We start from the raw sequence: 22,265 nt of genomic DNA on the forward strand, positions 1-22,265 counted from the left end.
GAACCGCGTAGGACTCGGACCGAAGGTAAATCAGCTTCTCTATAATGTCTGCTTCTTGGTCTACATTCCGGCCCCGAACCAGACAGCTACCAGAGTCTGGTGAGGGGACTGAGGGGATTCTGCCAACTCTTGCCCTACTCTCAGGAGACCATAAAGTCGTCCAGGATGAATTCTGACTAGTCGCTAGCCGATTGCGATCAGTTGGCCAACTGACCCAGAATAACTCTAACGCGAACATAGCAACTCTGGAGCGGAGGCTGAAGCATACCCCGAATTTTGTTAGGGTAGAGGAGCTGATTTCCGTTCGGTCCGAGTCCTATGCGGTTCCTAATTCAGGGTCGCCACCAACTAAAAATTTTGATAGGGTAGAGCGGCAAATATACCTCCGGCGTCAAAAAAAGCAGCGGTATTTACCGCGCAATCATTCACAAGAGGCGGTTTTTTAACGCTGGAATCTATCAGTCTTGCAGTGCTGTTTTATGCACCATTAGTCTATCTTTATGTAATAATATTTATGTTAATGTAACCATCTATATATATCTTTGTGGAAATATATCTTTTATGTAAAATATGTCTCCTATGAAATATATCTTTATGTTTATGTAACAATATCAATCTATAGTCTATCGGACTTACAGTGCTGTTTATTGTGCACATTAAATACTGCCCCAGTCTCTGTACCATACTAGCTAGGGGCGTGTAAAACCGCCTACTGTGAAAGATTACATTGAATACCATTGCAAGATAAACTGTCGCGGCAAATCCACCGCCGCAGTTTTAGCAGTACACATGCCGGCATCAGGCGTCAACTTATACGCCGCTTTAAAATCTGTAGTGTGTCAATAGCAGTGCACATTTTGTATGTCCTCTGAGGTTCGGCGGTAAATACCGCCAGTGACCGACGGTATTTACCGCTGAACCTCAGCGGACATACAAAATGTGCACTGCCATTTACACACGACGGATTTTAACGCGGCGTAGAATTTGACGCCTGACGCCCGCGTGTGTACTGCTAAAACTGCGGCGGTGGATTTGCCGCGACAGTTTAGCTTGCAATGGTATTCAATGTAATCTTTCACAGTAGGGGGTTTTTCATGCCACTAGCTAGTATGGTATCATTGTTCACAATTTCTGCCTCCTGTAGGCCGTATTTAATGTGCATAATACACAGCACTGCAAGACTGATAGATTATAGACTGATATTGTTGCATACAAATTAAGATATATATTGATAAAGATATATTTCATAGAAGACATATTTTCCATGATAGATATATTTCCATAAAGATATTTTGCTAAATAGAAATAAATATTGTTACATAAAGATAAACTGATGGTGCATAAAACAGCACCGCAAGACTGATAGATTCCAGCGTTAAAAACCGCCTCGTGTAAATGATTACGCGGTAAATACCGCTGCGCATTTTTTTGACGCTGGCGGTATTTGCCGCCTTGTGAGAAGGGGCTTTATTACTCAATTTTTTGCACAACTAATAAAATTTGGTGAACCCTCAATATGTATGAACCCTCAACGCCTTCAATATGTATTTGGGATGGAGTTGTGGTTCAGAGGGATTGATGATGGAAAAGGTTACGACTCAAAGTAAATTTCTCTTTTACCATGTAGCTTAAAGTTTGAAAATGTAATATAAACAACATAATTCAGGCAAGTATTGAATATTTGTGTAATAATTCCTACAGCAATCCTGCAAGGAAAAAGTAAATAAATGTTTGCAAACTAATATAGCGGCATCGAAAAAATCTTTCAAGTATCCTTTTGACGTCACATTTATTAACAATCTCAAGTGATTTGTTGAATTTGATTTATTTTTTCTTATTTATGTTTCTGAGTACAAATATGGCATGAATCTCAAAAGGGAAAAGCACTTTTTCCCGTGTGTTTTTCCACGGCGCGGAGTGGAGACCAAACTGTTACCCAAAGTTCGTTAGTTCAAGCCAACGGCGAAGGGCGCATCGGCGTTGGTTGTCAGGTAATACTCGATGTCCGATCTGAAGAATGAATTGCACAATTATAATTCTCGACCTACGGTTGACGAGTGTAAAAGATTTTTATCAATAACATCTCTTATAATTTGATGCCTTTTTAGAAATTGTAGAACTATATTAGTCGCTCTTTTTTCGTAGTAGATCGTTTTTCCTACAAAGCACGGAACTTCATCTTAATGAGTATGAACCGACCCAATGATGACGCCGGAAATGTCAGCCGGGTAGCCCATCTGAACGCAGCCGTTGCCACAAGAGCTGCACAGCCCGGCTTCGTAGGTCGACCAGTCCGAGCACGGCTTCGCCCAGAAAGTCTTGTCTGTTGGCTCCTGAGCTCGTATGCTCTCTATCCAGTATTCGTAAGATCGACTGTGACTGCAACTCACTGGAATATGAAAAAATATTCTGCACAATCAATCATAGCTAAAATAACGGTGCTTGAGAGTTAAACCTGACTAATCGGTAAGCATTATCAGATCATGTACGATAGCAAGAAAGTTGGGATTAAGCGCATCATCATCATGATAAATTATTAGCAGCTTGGCGCCATTTGAATGCGAGTTTAATTGATCCATTGTAGGTCTTGAAGAATTCATTAGTATCAAAAAAGTTGTGCTCGAAACTTACGAATATTGTCTATAATTGAGGTGCTGTTGACCAGTGGGCAGCCAACCTGATGAGCTCCGCCGTTTGGGTAGAAGTCGACTTTGCCAACTGGTTCGATCATTCCCAAGCATCCCTACCAGAGATAAATGTCTTTGATTCTTCACCACTGAAGATCTCGCCAAAATGAATTCACTCTCTACGCTAAGAGCTCTCTGAGAACAATTGAGCGACGAAAAACCAACCCTCTGAACCCACCGAGCAATCATTCCTATAGGTTGATATATACGTGAATGAGTGTTGCTGCTAGGGAGTGAAGGATAAGAATATTGCAAGTGATCATTGTAATGATCAATCATTTTGATACTTCCTAATGTATTATAAAGTATCCTAATCCCTACGAATTATCTTATCATCATTATTCTGCCTCACGTCTTCTTGGGAGCAGGCGTTGGTGTGGATGATGTCGACGAATGTGGCGCTGTTGGGGTTGATGCGTTGGGATTCGTCAACCTCCTCGAAGAGCGGCGACGCAGGGTCCAGACCTGCTCGTTTTAGCAGACAAAGGCGGATATTCTAATCGGTCTGGGAGTTGCTTTGCAATATTAGGAAATATTTTTGCAATAGTGTACAAAAAAACTAGTGTTTCTATTCAAACAAGCGTGGATAGAAACATCCAAACGCTTGTTGCCTCGTGGCAACAAGCGTGGATCTCATCTTGGGTGCTCGCTCAAAGCCTCTTCCTGTATTTTTATCTCTTTCTGTATTTCTATCTTTTTGAAATACGATTGTACCTTCCCCTCCCTATGACTCCTCCTCCAAACGACGCTTCAGCCTCGAACCCGACGGGCTTGTCCCAAAGGGCGAGAGGCAGTAACCTCCTCATAATCACGACCCAGACTACCATCTCATCCATTCAATTTCCATTTTAGGCCTTCGATCCCCGTCAGGGACTTTCCCCTCCCCCCAGGGTCCCACACCAGGCGAGCCCTCTGGTGCCCCGCCATATTGGCGGCCGACAGCACCCTGTTGCACCCCGGACACTGAGAAACCCTCCCCCTCCCGGCTCTCACCGGCTCCTCTCCCCCCCCCGACACTCGCGCCAACGTGTCGTCCCCCAGCGCCCTCCCTCACACGCCTCCCCCTCCCGACCCTCCCCCTCCCCCTCCCGACTCTCACCGGCTCCTCCCCCCTCCCCACCGGCGCAAACGTCTCGTCCCCCAACACACCCTCTCACATGCCTCGCGTAATTTCCCTTCGTTATCCAAGTATTGTACCTCCCACACTGCCTCCTGTCTCCCACTCCACTCGCTCCACCCGTGCACGTCCTCTCATGATTCACTCTCGCACCTTCCGTCTCAACATTCGTACCACATATGCTACACTCAAACCTCACTCGCTCTTCAGCCACTCTATTCATGCGCTTCTGGGGGTTGGTAAGGCCCGCCTTACTTCGGCAGACCTTCCCACACCCGTCATACCTACATACCCAGTCATTCCTTCTAACATTCCTGTCCAGTTTTGCCACGTTTGCATCCCAAGCGTACTCGTGCCCTTTTTGACATTCCCACTCATCCAAATGTTCCATGCGTTCTTTCACCTTGCTCTTCCATCCCTCCCTATCTCTGCTCAGCCGCTCAACATCCGTCCAATCCACTCCCGCTTCTTTCAACATCCGCTTCCAGTACAAGACAGTCTTCCTCTTACGCCCTTTCATCTTCCCGAAACTTCAAACCTCTCATACCATCCTAGCACCATCGCTTTCGTCTGTCATTTCCCATTCTCATAACATGTCCCACTCGCTCCAACACACGCTTCTCAATCTTCCATCTCACACACTTTACACACAAACACTTCCTAACATCCCTCATATTCAACCCTCTCACTTCGCTTACATTTGCCTCAGAGGCTGGTAATTCCGATCATTCCGCACGTATCTATAACACTTATCCATCCACTTTTGCAACCGATTCATATCCTTTACATACCACACTCTCGCCTGACAATCATACAACAGACACACATGCCTCCACCACCCTCGCCTGACACTTCTTAGACATTCTCGACCCCTTCAGCCACCCTTTCACTCTCCACCACAAACTTCCAGCTCTCCTGATCCTGTTATTCACATCCACTTCCGAACTCACCCAGCTCCCAAGTACTCTAATTTCATCCCCTCTTCCGTCCCAAACTCCAGCACCTCCTCTTTCTCTCTCACACACTCACTACTCCGCTTCTCCCATGCACTCTCACCAGCAAACGAACCCCCTGGCACCCATCTCCACGTCACCCCAAAATCTTCACCCTATTCTTGTTCTCGCTACCTCCGCTTGCCTCATTACCAACTGATGGCACACATTAAACAAGATGGGTGACGTGGAGCAGACCCCTCGCAGGCATCCAGGTTTCACTCACTCCCTTCTTCCCTCTCACCTTGTAAACAGTCTACTCGTGCAAATACACAATCGTATCCAAGCATTTACCTTTCATTCCATACCTCTCAAGCAACTTCCACAAACCCGGTTTATTCACCCTCGGATATGCTTTTTTCAAATCCAGCAATCTAGCAACAGGCCACTCCTCTTCATTCATGCCCTCATTCCCATTCAGTTCCATTCTTCTCTTCAAATCGGGCACATCCTATTGCATACGAACCATCATTTGAACCACACATCCGCTGTCGGCCTTCCCTTTCGAAACCCTGCCCACCACGCCGCTCTCTTCGCTATCACCCTCGCAAGTATCCTGCTCCCCATGCTAAACAGATATACCTCCCTATAGTTATTGCAGTCATTCCTATCACCCTTCTTATATAATGGAATCATAATGCCTACTTTCAAAGATTCATCACATGCATCCGCTCTCTTCTCAAACATTTCTCTCATAAACTCAATCACTCTGTCTCTCACTCCTTCATCCGCCCACTTAATATATCCAATCCTCATTCCATCTTCCCCAGGCGCCGACTCTTTCACGTCTTTCATAGCCGCAACATTCTCTTCTCTTTCAGGCACTTCATTCAGTCGATCATTTGCCTCTTTCGCTCTTTCACACTCTCGCAGGTCAGTCGCACCATTTACTACCCGTTCTATCACTCTCGGCTCCTCTTCATACCTCTCGCACGTCACTCGTTCAAAATGCTCCTTAAATTCATTCACACAGATATTAGCACTCGCTCCCGCCCTGCATCCCCTCATGCCAATCTTTCTCAAACACTTGTACATGTCTCCCACTCTGCCTGTAGCACACGCTTCCTCACATTCCCTAATCTTATTCTCCCACCACTCTCGTTAAAGCCGCCTCAACCGTCTTCACAAAGCTCTCCTCGCCTGCTTCACCTCTCTAGCTCCAGCCACCTCTCTCTCCAGCCTCTATTGCAATCTGTCATCTCTCCTCTGCCTCAGCCTTCTCCTATTACCCGCCAGTTGCACGTTTTTATTTCTGAAACGCACCGCCGCAGTCACTCTCTCATTCGACGCATTTAGCTCATCTTCATACATAATTACCCAGGGATTTTGAACCCCCTTCTCACATACTCCACATACTTCTTTCGCCGCCTCAGTCATCACCTCCGCAAGCACCTTCCATTTATTTGCCTCAGTCATCCTCTCATTTGTTTCCACTTTGTATTCTTCCCTCTTCTCCCGTTCTTTCAACACCTCCCACTTTATCCTTGGCACTCTCTTCGTATTCCCTCCTGGCTCTCTCCTTCTTCTCCCCTTCACTCTCACAGTCATAACTACTGTCTTGTGGTCCGACAACTCGCATTTCCTCCATCCGTCCTTATATTTTTTACCATCCACCCCTATCAATCTTCCGCATCACAAACCCATCCAACTCATACCTCACATTAAACCACGTCCCTCTCATTTTATTCCTCATGTAGCTATTCACATACTACAACTCATGCTCCCTCACACCAATCAATCAGATCCCTTCCTGCCTCATTCATATTCCCAATGCCATACCTTCCACACATCCCTTCCCTTTCATTTCCTCTGCCAACAGTCGAGTTAAAATCTCCCCCTAACAAAAAAATATATGATCGATTTCTCATTTCCACCACACGCAACTTGGTTCTCAACCGCTCTTCCGTACCTCTCTATACTGTCCTCATTCGTTCCTTACACAGGCTGATACACTGATACCAAACGCAACCCTCCTAATGCTTCAGCAGTCACTCTCTCCTCAAACCATCTTTTCTGTCCATCTCTTACCCACACCTCTGAAGCCTCGATCACCTCTCAAAACCACAGCCGACTTCTTCGCATGTACCACCACCACTCTTTCCTCTACCAACCACAACACACCGTCATCTTCTGCACTTATCTCACTCAACAAAACAATCTCCCACCCTTTCCACACAATCTTCTCAATCACTCTCCTCAAACGCCTCCTATTATACTCTCTCATTGACAATCTCTGCACATTACACGTCACAATCACTCTCACTCCTTCGTCTCCCACCCACACCTTCATTCACAACCTCAGCATCTCTCTCTCGATCTCTCCTCCTCCGACTCTCGTGGCGCCTTTCCCTCCTCTCTGCTCTTCGCCTCTCTCCCACCCCCCTCTGCCCTCTTCAGTTCCTCGGCCCGGGATGCGGGTGAATGGACCGGAGTCCAATCAACGTAAGGGCTGCTGCCAGCCTGTCCAAACGGCTCGCCACCGTCTGGCCGGCACCGATGCGGGCCCCCTATTAAAGAGTGATCCGGGGCGGCTAGGCCCGTCTTCCTCTGTTGTAAGCGACTAAGCGTGGGAATGTTGGGCATCTCCCGTTGCGGCTTGATCCCACATTGCCCCCGCCCCCTGGTGGATCATTTGCCGCTCCAGAGGCCACCAACTGTTGACCCCGGGCGAGTCCCCCTTGCGCCACAGGAGGCGAACCACCGAGCAAGGGACTACCATCTCACTCGTCGCGTGACGAGTGAGATCTCACTTGTCGCGTCACTCGCCCTCATCTTCATCCTCACCCAGCCCACCATCCAATTTATTACCCTAGAGGCCCCAGACATACCGCGTTCAACTGAAAAAACAACCCAAGAATGCCGATAGACCGACCCATGTATTCCAGATAACCTTTAAAGAATTTGACGCTCCACTGATCCGACTGACTGATCCTGCCTGCCACCGGTTTCTATGCCGTGATTGATGACGCTAATACAATCGACAAACTGACATAAAAAATGCGACCAATGCATTCCGCAAAATCAGACGACAACTAGATAGGGACATAGGAAGCCCCGCTGCTCACGAAATATAACACGAAATCACTAAACAACAAAACTGGCTACACAATACGCATACAGGAAATCATAAAAAAAAAACATTACACGCGCGTCATCAAAATAATAACCACAGACAGCACAATAGCCCAACGCATACTTACCCACGTATTCTACACATATAACACTAGAATCACTCCTTGCTAAGATTCGTTGTGATCATTGTTGCGTGGAAACCGATTCGGGCGAACATGGGTGCTACGTTAGGATATGAATATGTAAATATATATGTGAATAGATTTGATGTGGACAAATTGTTTGAATATTTAGGTTGTATATTCATGGATACGTTTAATGTTTTGCTTACTATTATTTATCTATATCATTTGTTTCTTTTAAAAAAGCCTCAAATGGAGAGTGAGACTCAAATCAATAGAAATGAACTCAAACCAAGAGTTGGTCTTAAAAGCAAAGCACCCAAGATGAAAGCTGTGAAGTGTCAATGTGCTAATATTATTCTTGTGTAAATAAAGCGCTTCTTGTATAAATTTGAAGGTGCCTCACGCAAAAGCTGAAGCACGCACATATATGAGGTTTGCCGCGTTCTACGCGCCTTTTCAGCAGCTACAAATGAGTTCAAAACAATTGAAAAACACAAGTTTTTACTTTTTTCCCAGCCTTCTCTCCTTAAAATACACCTATACTTTACAGACTCCACGACAATTTCCACTCAGACATGCTCGCAATCACAATCGACACTTAACAGAGCTCATCACGATAAGAACAACACACATCCCACCACGGATATTACATCAACATACTCTAAGCTTCAATAGGCCCACCTCTTTTACATCATTGTAGACATAAACGCAAGACACTCTACATTACGAAACAGCTTATTCAACCATATAGGAGACAATTACACAAAAAAATATTAACCCAACGCAAGTGCACCCACATCGGCCTCTACTTTCCAGCCCTCATCACTCACAACAGCACTAAATTACCAGACAGAGTCCTACAACATTAAGGCATTCCACAAGATGCATCTACACTCCTACAGCCATGACAGAACACATCGCCAGATCATATTCCCATAATAGCCACCGTATCTGCAAATTCCCTAAAATACCTAATCCGTCCTTGTATATCCTTCCTTTGAGCAAACTGGAACTATACAAACATTATCATAACACAAAGTACCCCTTCAAGTACTCTCTCTTTCCTTACCAAGTCTCCTTTCTTCTTTCCATTTAAACACAATCTTTCGCAATTCTTCACCGGTGTACCCCAATTCCTTCCCATCATTTTTAATAAGCTGGGAATCCATGATCAATGAAATTTAATCAATCGTCTGGTAGATTAAAAATGAAACTCAATAACTGAATGCAAAATTTGCAATTAAAAAAATTCCCGGACAAGCACCATATGTGATGATGCTGGGTCCAGTTAATAGATCGAAAGATTTTATTTTTATTCAGGAAACCCCAACAGCTTAGAATCGCGAGCATAACGAGAACTATTGAACTACAGAGAGGAGAGGGACTTCGCTCAGTCCTGCCGAGATAAATAAATGGCATATTAAATACACGTAGAAATGAACACTACAGGAAGACAATACAATAATCCATAAAACAACAATCCATATAAACACTAATTACAGAACACTATTCCAAATGCACTCGTACCTGAGAATAGCGCGCTGCAGCCTATAATAGCTCAGTCAGCCTCGCAGGGACACTAGAGACAAAGTGCTCTAACGTGACTGGCTAGGCCTTACAACGGGTACTATTCCGCGCAGTAGTGCGGATAACATTCTAATACTGATCATGCATACATTAGAAGAAAAATACACACACTTAGACAACTGGACAAAACACATACAAAGCGCCACCGACACCTCAATCCCTACCATAACACACCGCATCATTCCCGGAAACAAACCTGCATACGAAACAGTACTTGTTCAAACACAATATCAAGCCACTCTCCAATACGTTAACTCATTGTCCATTGCTAGCACTTGACAGACAAATCATCACCATACGCCAACAACTACACACAACACACAGACACCTCCAAACACAGACATGGTAGGAGCTCCTTAGCAGATTATACATGCACAAACAGATCCCCTTAAAATTCTGGTCATCCCTAAAATGCATGATAGGCTCCAACTCCAAACAAGCCGTCCCATACCTGGAACACACTAACTCTAACATGAAACACCATAATAAGAAAAACCCATCTTAAGCAAACACTGACAGAACATTCACTCACGATGACCGGGACAATAAAGACTTTGACATTGAACACATCCATACCATAAAAGGCCGCGTCAACAGCATAAACCTCATTCACCCGTAAATTTACCTCATATCCACACCATATAAGGCCACATCATGAACATAAACCTCATTCGCCCATATAATAACAGCGACCTCTCCCGACTCCAACGTATCTCTTCTACAGGAGATACGTTGATGACACTTTTTTTAATTTTCAAGCATCCCTCTCACATCAAACTCTTCTTCGATTACCTAAATTCGCAACATAAATCCATCAAATTTACTATGGAGCTTGAATCTAACAATAGCCTGTTCTTCCTCGATTGCAATATTGCTAAATTTAATGGCCGTTTTCAAACTTCTATGTTCGAATGTCGATTTTCACAGGCCTCAGTGCCAGCTTTTTCAGCTTTCGCTCTTTTCGATTTAAGATTAATGGACTTTAAACACTTTTACATCGGGGCATTCGTATTTGTTCTAATTACCATGTTCTGCACGTTGAACTCGAATTTTTATGCGATATCTTCTCGCTTAATCGATTTCCGATTAATCTGGTGTTAACTCAGATAAATAAATTTATGTAAAAGCGGTGCAATGAGGTTGCTCCCGAGCGCGACAGTAAGACGGTTGTTTATTGCTCTCTTCCATACTTCGGCTCTGCATCCCGAACTATTATGTTGCTCTTCGTGTTTTATTGGTGAAGAATTTTACAATCGCTTCATTTTTTAGGTATAAAGATACCCCCCTCCCTATGCATATGCGAGCGTCCCTAGTTTATTAACATAGTTGTGTACGATATGCATCTGCGTATGTCGGGATGACGTCTCGCAATCTTTATTCTAGGGTCGCAGAACATAAGGGAGGAGTTGTAGAACTGGTCACTTACTATCGCGCCCCCCTCCTCTCATGCGGCTGTGGGCGCTCACGCCGAGCAGTGCTATGTTCCAATTTTTTATAGTGACTTCAAGGTTTTAGCTTCCCACTTCCAGTGTTTTCGATCTGCGCACATTAGAATCATTGTATGTTTTAACAGAAGATTAGTTTAATTCAGCTTTTAGCTCCTACTCAGTTGAAATTGTAAATAGGTAGCTTTTACCGTTTAGTTAGTTTTTGTAATTTTGACTAATTACTGATTGAACTGTGTTTTAGAATTTTGAACTGTCGATGGAGCCGGAGACCGAAACTTTTTCTATAAACATAGTATGAATTCTTATGGAGTTTTCTTTGCTCCTAAATTTTTAGTGAAATTGCGATACAAGCAAACGAGTGACATTTTTACTAATAGGTAATCATATAGATCTTCCACTGTAACTCCCAAGGTGTTTGATTATCCCCACTTTATACAGCCTCTACACTCGCGACGTCCCACTACCACTACCCAACACTGCAACACAGACTACAATACTTTTGCAGATGACAACACAAATAACCACAGAACAGTAGCCACACAACCACGCAGTAGTACAAACACAACACTCCACCCACTATCCATACACGAACAAAATAGCAACTTTAGGATTTCATTTCACCACATAAGGCTTCAGTTCCCAAACAGCGAGAGGAAAAGCAATGGCTTTATAAATCTACAAAAAGTACTTAAATTTTACCACCTCCCAGCCGACATAAAACGCACTTTATACCTCTCATTTGTTAGATAATCCCTCATTTACCCCTTATATACCGTTTTACACCCAGTCAAAATCATGCATATCCAAACTGCGAAAAATAAAGACTTAGTCTTCGATTCATACCATACACACACTGGTCTGACTTCATATCTGGAACACATCCATGCGACAACATTTCTTCTCGCTTCGAGTCACCGACATGTGGAACAGCCTCCCTGATAGCATCGTTGAAGCTCCGAGTATGGACATCTTCAAAAACAGACTAGACGAAGCTATGCAGGAGCATATGTTCAGTCTTAAAATGCCTAGCAAATTACGGATCAGGCAATAAGTCCAGCTGCTATCTCAATCAATCGTCAGCTATAGAAAGATCGGGTTCCAAAGGCCGGATCCCTTGTGAATCAAGTCACGAAAAGTTCAAGAATCGGCAACAGGCCATGGTCCTATTTCTTCAACGCCGACACTTCTATTCTATTCTATTCTATATCCTCCCAAACAATGCACGAACAATGCAACATTCCTGCAATGAACACAGTCCTTCACCAACGAGCACACAAACGTGGTCCACCGTCAAAACATATGATCCCAACTCTTAAATCAACTCACATTTCCCCAGACGCCTTAGCAAGGCATCATCAGATATTTAAAAGCTAAACTCCTAAAAGCATAACTCCTCAACTCCATCATATCCCTTCCCATCATACCAACATTTCAGGAAAAATTTCAAAAAGGAAAAAAATGTTGAAAATGAATTGCAAAAAAGGGAAAACGCATGTTTATGGAAGGTACGCATCATATTTGTTCTTGTTTACTGAAAGCATGTTGGTCCAAAAATAACTTTTTTATTTACGGACGGATCATTATGAAATTTGGTACACATATGTAAAATATAAATCAATGACTTTTTTGTTCATGTAATTTTTTCGGGAAAAATGAAAGAAAACGTGAAATTCATATAAACGGCAAAAAGGGGGTACTGTTGGAATCTATCTCCTCCTAGGATTTTCAAGCTACAATATTAAGAGACATATCATTCGATACGTAAAGACCATATCTAAAAATCAGACTGTTTAAGTTTTTCGCATTTTTTGTAGTATTTTTTAGTTTTTCTGATTTTTCTCAATTTTTATCCCTCTCCCCTCCCCCCCTTTTCAATAAATAATCAAAACAAAATACAAATCGAAAAAAGTAGCCGGATGATCTATTGAGATTTTATTTACGAATCGAGTGGCATATCTCTTAATGCTGTAGCATGAAAATAATAGGAGGAGATTGATTCTTAAGAAGGCGTATTTTGAAAATTTTAGTTGTTCAGGGGAGCCATATGAGTAAAATTCATTGAAAGAAGAAAAATATGCCAAAAATTGTTTGATATTGTAGCCCAACCTTTCCCAGTGCCAATTGGTTGGATTTAGGCCACCAGCACACGTCGTTAGACGAATTCCTGTCCACTTTAAGGAGAGCGTTTCGGTTGAAAATAGAAAATTTTGGTTTTTCCGTTTTCTTAGCTCATTTGTAGCTGCTGAAGAGGCTCGTCTAACGCAGCAAACCGCATGTATGTGCGTGCTCTATTTTTTTACTTTTTAAATATTTAAAATTAACATTTTTAACAATATGACCAAATATTTTTTCAAATTAAATCTAAATTTTATAGATCACTATGCTTGCCAATTGCAAAATGTTTGCACTCGTTTGAAAGCTACAAACAAGACGCGTTCAACAAAGCTACTACCATAAAATATATGTACATATTGAAAGTCCCATTTTTAGCTTATTATTCACGTTAAACTAGACATGAATTAGTCTAAAGACGCGTGCTGGTACCTAAATGCAAAGAATTGGCAATGGGGAAGCTTGGGCTAAAGTATCAAGAATTTTTTTGGTGTATTTTCCTTTTTTCAATTAATTTTATTTATTTGGCTCCCATGAAAATTTTTAAAAATCCAAAAAAAGCGCCTTGAAAACTTAATAACTCCCAACAGTTTTCAAGCTACAACAATGAAAGACATACCATTCGATTTGTAAAGACCATACGTACCTAGCGACTCTAGAAGCCCTTTTTTGAATTTGTGCATGGTTTGACTTATATATGAGGGAGGCTGGGGTGGGGGTGAAATATGTGGAAAAATAGAGAAAAACGCGCATAAAAGAAAAACGATGGAGAAAATGGAAAATCGGGGATCTCGAGTCGCTTGATATTGTTGTTACGAATCGAATGATATGTTTCTCGACATTGCAACATGTGATTTGCAACCGTTATTAACTTTTTAAGAGCACCCCCTTTTGCAGTTTTCTATTAATTTCACGTTTTCTTTCTTTTTTTTCAAAAAATTCACACAACAAAAATTCTAAGATTTCTGTTTTACCAATGTGAACTAAGTTTCAGAACGATCCGTCCGTAAATAAAAAAGTTTTTTTTTTTCTACCGAAACGGTCCCCTTAACGTGAATGATAAGCTATAAATGTGACTTTTTTACATTAATACACATAAGATAAAAGTTCAAAACAACCGAAACCCCCCAAAAAACATTGCATGTACATCCGTGATATTTGCTTTCCTGGATGCGCATCGTTGAACGTCTTGTTTGTAACTTTTAAACGAGTGCAAACACTTTGCAATTAATGTGAATAATTGCATTACCATTTTTAAATGAAAATTTGTAAATATTGTTAAAAAATCGTCATTTATAAAAGTTCAAAACAGCCTTACGCAAAAATTATTGCATGTACATCCATGGTTTTTGCTTTGTTGAACACGTCTTGTTTGTAGCTTTCAAACAAGTGCAAACACTTTGCAATTTACGTGACTGATGATCTATAATTACAGATTTAACTTATAGAAATCTTAGTACATATTGTTAAAAAATGTTCATTGAAAATATTTTGTTGTTGTTTTACGTAAAATCTAGAGCATGCACATACATGCGATTTGTTGCGTTAGACGCGCTTCTCCAGCAGCTACAATATAGGAGCCAAGAAACCGGAAAAGCCAAAATATTTCATTTTTGACCGACATGCTCCCCTTAACTGTACTCAAGATGTAAATATTGTAGATAAAAAACCACATCCCTATCACCACCCACCCGTTTGAACCATCCAAACCCCTGACGGATCATCCCCCTCTCGAACCCCAACCAAACTCCAAGCACCTGTAACCAACCCAGTAATGCGCTATGAGCCTTTTTCACCTCTTTTTGTTCTTCCTATATCCTCTTTCTCGTGACCACTCTGCGCCACATTTTGTACTGTTCCACTCATGCCTAGTGATACCGCAACAACACCATAAGATGGGTCTGAATATACAGCCACTTGAGGAACACAGCATCTTTACCATTTTTATTGGGAAACCGTTGCACGCGGGAAACATTTGACTAAATTATTTAAATAACTAAATATACGAAGGGTGTTAATAAATGGAATAAATCCAACATACCAGTAACGCGATCGAGTTTTCCACTGGTGACGGTGTTGCCAACCATTCCAGCACATTGAGCACCTAGGCTGTGTCCCGCAAGTGCCGTCCTCTGGAAATCCAGACCTACAATGTCCACCATCCAGTCCAGCAAAGATGCGGTGAGATCGGCGGTTTCGTAAACGCCAGCAGCAGCAGCTACGTAGTCGGGCGGAGCAGCCAGCTCTGCCCAGTCCACCGAGATGAAGTTGGCATCAACCCTATCGAGCAAAGCATTCTTGGCATCCAAAATCCACGATGTATTGCCACTAGAACTGTAACCATGGAATACCAAAAATGTTTCTTTGGAGGAATCGAAGTTTGAAGCGGCGAAACTGTCGGCGTTGAAGGCCTCCAAGACGTATTCAACATTGAGATTGGACCTTGTCCAGAGCAGGAAGTTGACTTGGTCGATCGCAGCTTTGACTTCTGGTTTAGGCCCAGAAACTAGAAACTTTTGCCAGCCGTCAGCCCAGTTGTAGGACAAAGATACGAGACGCTCCCTTATCTTAGGACTGTAGTCAGCAAACGCGGCTTCTCGCTCCAGTTTGCTGGTGCTCATGCCTGCTGACACTGCCAGGATGCAGGTCAGCGCTACCATTACTCGGCGGTCCATCATTGTTCACAATTTCTCCCTCCTGTAGGTTGAAAGACGCAATGATTAGATCCTTGAAGAACATCTCAAATTGCTGTCTGAAACGAGCATAGAGAGTTGCTGTCTGAAACGAGCCCAGTACCCGACGGTCCATTGGAAATTTTCGTTCCCTGTAAACGTAGAGATTCGGTAATTCTTCGAAAAGTTCTTTACTTCCTTTTTGGCCGCGCATAGATGCTATTGTTACAAACGCGATTATTCAAGTCGCTGAGCCTTCGAAAATTCTGTTTTGCACAGCCGAAATGGTTTCATATCTTAACTCCTCCGATTTGTTTGATCTCATGTTTGCATCATTGTACTAAGCTATGATTTTTTCATTATTTTGGTCTTTGTAGTAGGAAAAATGTTCTATACAGAACATTTTACGTATATAAACACGTGTAAATATATTTACATGTATAAACATGTAAACATGTGTAAACATTTACACGCTCTGTAAATAATGTAAACATCCTAATTTGAATCCGTGCTACAATTTGATTATTTGTTCACCAGGTTAAAATGAATTTGTTGTTCTGTGGAAACTTCTTTGTCAGAACGACGGCAGGAGCACTTATCTAAATTTAGTACCTAATAATTTCACTTTGTATGAACATTTTCAGTCCGGCATTGTTTGGTCGTCGCTAAAAAAATTTAGTCATATGCTAACATTTGATCCAACCTTCATTCACTCAAATTTACAGTTTAAACTAAATGAAGTGGCTTGAATACTTACAAGACTCTTCGTAAGCTAAAAGACGGCTCGTCAAATGCCGTCGTAAAATGCCTTTCCCTCTTTGCTGTCATGTTAGTCCCCGTTATCGCGTGGGAACGAACAGATGGAGGATAACATTTACGCTCAATCACTCAAGGCCGACTAAAAATTCTTATAATCATTTCAATCTAAATTTGAGTTCCACTTGCTCTGTCATGAGTTAATTTCCCACAAATAAATCGATGTCAGTCCAGGATGGGGTAGTAAACTATTAATTCTGTACTGTATATCATTCGAATTAATTAACTATAATTGTATACGCTGAAGTTCTTCATACTATCTGTATCCTTTTTTATTTTGGAACTGCATGAAGCGCATAAAGGTTATGCAGCTGTCGCTACGCAAGTCGTATGATCAGAAAGCTCCCACAGTTAGATTATCTTCACAGAAAAGTCCTTGATTATTAAATAAGTATGATCTGACTAACATCCCCCTTTTAAGCTGAAAATACGTACCGCATAATTAAATTTTAAGTGAAATATCGCTTTTGATTGCTGTTAGCCTAATTTCTGTGGAAAAATGTCTTCTGCAAAAATAGTGATAGAATGCGGTCATTGGTAATCTACGTATATCTTACCAATAACTTTATCCCAATAACCCAGTATCGAGATGCGTTTTTTTCAAAAGTGCAACATTTCAATCTGCATGAATGTGCAAAAAGGTTTTAAACATTGCTGGTGATAAACTTCTTTACAATATGACGAGAGTCTGATATTGACGAGAGCCTGTTGCAATGCAATTTCATCGATACTCTATTTCAGTACAAATTCAACGATACTACGTACTCTTCAACCAGAATTAACCCATGGTCTATTATTTTGACTGCTTTCATTATTAATACGACTACTTTCAAAATATCCACAACCGTCGTAAAAATTAATACAATGTTTGAGCGACCATCATGCTTGCATGAAACATGCAGTTACCTGTTGAAACAAATAGTTAAGTCTAATGATAATTCCGTGAAAAATTGGGATTGAGTTTATCACGAAAACTTGATTTGAATCCCATAAATTATGTTTCTCTTTCCAAATATGTTTTATCAGGAATTCAGCATACTAATTATTGTCCCACGATGTGCAGACGTTGACGGCAATGTTCGTTTCAATTCACGATGCTGTTCATTAATTGCATTCAAAAATATTCCCAAAGTTTCTTCAGTATATGTCACCGTAATGAACACCTATCGATTGAAATGATGCTGGAATAAAACGGACATAATTACAAAAGGATGCAGCAGTTATTTGGCAAACTTCTGGCCTCACGATTGCCAGGATATTGCACAATATTCACAGACGACTCGCTCTCAATTGTCCCTTCACGAAACGTGGGCACAGGAATGGCAGTCTCATCGGTGCCCAACACAGAAGCATGGTGACTGGATCCACGGAACTCAATTATTATCGCGGCAGAACTATACGGCATCCTCCGAGCAATCGCCTACCTCTCCAAAAACAGCAACTTTCTAACCAACATCTGCACGGACAGTTAATCGTCCCTGGACCTGCCTACCAGATACGAGCACCTCATTGCCTCCATTAATGATCTCACCCAACTACCAGCGGGAGCAGTTAAGTTCTAGTGGATTCCCAGCCACTCAGGCGTGCTAGGAAATGAAGCCGCAGGTCAAGTCTAAAGCAAGCAGCCGCATCGGACATTATCCGGTTGAACTCCCTCGTGACGTGGCAGAGCTAAAGTTCATTGTCCATCAAGAAGTTTGATGTTTCTGGCAGTCGAAACTGACCTCAATACGTGCTCTATTTAACTTGGCAGCATCTTGGCCATCATTTCGACCGTGGAATCTCAAACAGCCCCATCGCACACTCCAAACTCGCCGATTTGAGGGCCTCCTGCTCGCCTGCGTCTCGGCACAGACCCACTGAACAAACTCCAAAACAGCCCTCTACCAGATTCACCAAGCCCCATCCCAAGTCTGCGCCTCGTGTAAGTCTCTGAAACAACTCATCAATACAATATCTAATCACCTGCAAAGAGCATGAAGAAACACGATCGCAGCTGCGTTGCAGGTTACGATCGCACGGAGTTGCGGTCCTCAGGCTATCTTCGCCATTGGGTGGAGACACTGCCGGCTGCCTCTTCTGGCCTCAGGCCCGCATAGCTGTCGAGCAATGTTTCAGCGTAACTTATCGCCTCGAACCATAATTTTCAACAAAAGCAACTTACGGATTGAATTGTCAAAGATCCCCAGCATTCCATCAATCAATTACTCTTTTAATTATTTATGCTAGGTTTTCACCTAATTTTTGGCTGTTTAACTAGACTGTCAATTTTAACGTACGATTCTAAGCTTTTTGTTGAAGTGGCGGCTAAGCTGGAATATTCACTATTAAAAATTTTGTCGATTTTGCCACAACCGTACAATATGGTTGGATGTCTTTCTCGTATAATACTGGTACTCTCCCTGTTTTCATGTTGTTGTTCTGATGTTACCCAGAAGATTTGTGTTTTCCCGTTGACCTGTTTATTCCTAATTTGGTAAATCTTTCTGTCAATCACTCCATTGCTCCTAATATTACACTCAGAAGACAGCCCTGGTTAAAATTACGAATCCCGAGCATTTATTCTTTCGTCTGTACTTGGAATCCTGAAACTTTTAATGTGAAACTACTCCGCTATCATTATGTAAACATATGTAGGGAGCTCTCCCACAAAAACACCGTGAACGCAGCCGGGCCGACAGACTGGGCTTAAATTAAAACACCGTGACACCCACCACAGCTGTGTTCAGTAATGTGTCTGACCTCTTACCGTCGTTGTTTTCAGGCAGCTGCAGTGTCTATATAACCAAAATTATATAACTCTAGGAGTGATGGTAAATATTAAAATCCCTGTCTTCCTAATCTCCCAATAGTTACTCTCACCCCACAGTTTTGAATCCTCTTCACTGAAATAAGGGATGCATTTACTTGTTAAACTGGAAGACATGTTACTAATTATTGAGTACGTATAAGAGCGTCTGTGTGCATTGGAGGTTCGAACGCCACTTTCTGTGCATTTTGAATCAACATATTCTCAAGAAAGATTATTTTTTGTGATTGTAGACAAAAAACACTCAGTTCTCGCAACAAAATTTGTACGTTTTCAGAAATTGTCTCAGAGTTCTAATTGGTAACACATTGGGCGTTTCAGCTGTCTATTTGACCGGCAGTTAAAACGTTCATATTGATAATTGTGCTTTCTGAATAATGCGATTAAGAAAATTACTTCAATTCATTTCTCGAGTATAACGATGAAAAGTTCCTATCGCTGAAATTCACTTCACAATCAAGTTATTTCTTTTTTGTAAGTTGTACGATACTGTGAGATTTTTTATACTGGCAAGCTAAAGAAATCTTAGTTGCTTGCCAAAAGATTGCTTGTAAATCTTAAAGGTTGAACTAAAGGTTCAACCTGTTAATCTGTCTGATTAAGTTGTAGAATTGTTTTTCAAAACCTTCAAATACGACCAGCAAAAGAATTTTTCAAAGATTTTGACCCCTGCACCAGGTCATAGTTGTGCTTAATTTCTTTAAATAATCAGCATTTTTATGAATGAATTGTCTCGTATTATAAACCGCGGAAATTAATTTGTTATGGAGATTTTTATTTATATACGAAAAAACTGCAATGCATGAATTGTCGTTTTGCAGGTTCTGACGTATGGGTTAATTGGTAATCATCAAATTAACGTTTAGGTCGGGTTACTAACCAAGTAAATTGGCAAATTACTTCAATTTTGAATTCAATGGAAAGGTTGAGCGCTGGTGTTGGGATGGCTAATAATACGGGATCAAGGGCAGTCGGCAGTGTGAATTTATCGCGAGGGACACATCGTCGACTTGAAGCATAGGTCAAGCCGTGTGTGATTCTTGCGGAAGAATCGAAGAAGGCCTGAATAAAGCGGGTAATATGGAACATGTATTATGCGTAGGTGTTAAGAATACTAAGAATGCGGGTCGAAACGATAAAGCAAGTGTGTAAGACGCACTTGTTTCGAGACCGTGGGAACAAGTTAGTTAACATTGAACGTTGGCGAGCTAAGCGCGAGGGAAATTCCATCAGTTGAGAAATTCGGCGAGAGATAGGCTTAACGGTGCGCGACGGCTGCCCATATAAGGGCCCTAAAATTGGCGCCAAGGGTTGGTTTCACAGTGGTGACCGTCTCGTCAGTACGGTCCGCAACGGCTTCGGCCGTTCCCAGTTAAAATTTAGGGCAGGGAATAGAGCAGGCCGTCGCCGGCTGTAAGAGCCGACGTAGAGACGCGCCAGAGTCGCGATAGAGCAGAAATGTCCGCATTAGGGACGATATCGTCAGCCGCGTAGCAGCGCTAATTAACCTCTGATTACCTGCCTAGGTGTGCCCTGTCCTGCCGACACGCAGCCCTCACTGAGCACCGCCTGCTCAAACCAGCCCAACGCCCGCTCTGGGGCGGCTCTGGCAGTGTACGCGGCAGTTACAAGTTACCGTTTGTCAACGATTTAAAAAATTTTTCCTTCTCTCTCTGGGATTACCTAGACTTCTCTCTTGCAATGACAGGTTGTGTTGTCATTGGTTTTTGACATTCACATCGTATTGACTTTAGCAACGGTATTTAGAAACTAACAAATTCCATTATCGAGGAAATTTACACATCAAATTACTCATCGCTATGAACTATCTGCAAACGTCGACGGCAGCTCCCGAAATCGAACGCAGATCCTCCGTGACGTATTACTTTACCACCTTGACCACGCGAACACCTTACCAGCCTAGGCTCTATGGACTACTTAACTATAAACTATAATACAGAACAAATAACTCGCCATCATCAAGCAAATCGAGGAATGGCTATCTTTGTGGTTGAACTTGATAAATATTATTCATAATGCACTAATTTCAATAAATGAACAAAGTAGCCATTCGTATGATCCCGTCAGTTAGATGTAAGTGAATATTAGAGCTAAATTTGTTTAGTAAAGTATCTTATTGCATTAGCTTCATGTCATTCGATAGTTTGACAGGAAAATTAACAACGTGCTCAAATCATTGGTCTCCTGAAATAGCAAGTTCTCTAAGAGTTTTAATGCAAAGAAAGCGCCAAATAAATTCACCATATCTTCAATGAAAACGTTTCGGAGACCAGCTCCGAAGCGCAGGTAAATTCGATCAATTTTATAAACTGATGATGGTGCTGGCTTACACATTTTCACTGAAAATATGGTGAATTTCCTTGGTATTTTCTTTGCTCTAACATTTACTGTTATTAACGCGTTTTCTGTAAATCCAAGTTAGAAAACTTTCTCATGATAAACTGATTGATATCTCGCTTTAGCAAACCGTGAATGACCGTAAACGTTTCTGTTTGTGTTTTAAAACTGGAAGAGCATATAAAATTCTTACGTAATTCAAAGTATTATAATACTGCCGTGAAATAAATATCATAACTGGCACCATAAATTGACCCAAAATATCGTACTATGCGAATGAACTAGATGAAGGATGAAGTTCATTCTCCCGCCACTGTTTCCAACCCTAACCCCTCCTCCCTCTCTCAGAACCCCCCTTGCACGGCCTCCATAGCTGCTCTGTTCAGCTCGCTGCCGGGCAACCCAAGTACCAGCGCTACAACAGCGCAGAGTTGCGGCCCTGCCGAGCTCTATATTAGCCATGGCGCAGC

The 22,265-nt window shown here is 42.1% G+C and overlaps 1 protein-coding gene across 1 annotated transcript; it reads right to left on the reverse strand.

Moving 5' to 3' along the window:
* Positions 1-1,603: 1,603 nt before the first annotated feature.
* LOC125177534 (lipoprotein lipase-like) lies at positions 1,604-16,609 on the reverse strand. Its single transcript, XM_018153886.2, has 6 exons — positions 16,570-16,609; positions 15,182-15,837; positions 3,040-3,152; positions 2,632-2,743; positions 2,200-2,389; positions 1,604-2,010 (listed from the first exon to the last, which is right to left on the reverse strand). The coding sequence occupies exons 2-6, from the start codon at positions 15,816-15,818 to the stop codon at positions 1,947-1,949; spliced, it is 1,116 nt and encodes a 371-aa protein (XP_018009375.1). The 5' UTR covers positions 15,819-15,837; positions 16,570-16,609; the 3' UTR covers positions 1,604-1,946.
* Between the last annotated feature and the right edge of the window lie 5,656 nt (positions 16,610-22,265).

The sequence above is a fragment of the Hyalella azteca genome, unplaced genomic scaffold (genome assembly GCF_000764305.2).
Source record: "Hyalella azteca isolate HAZT.00-mixed unplaced genomic scaffold, Hazt_2.0.2 contig6708, whole genome shotgun sequence".
Taxonomy (NCBI): Eukaryota; Metazoa; Arthropoda; class Malacostraca; order Amphipoda; family Hyalellidae; genus Hyalella; species Hyalella azteca.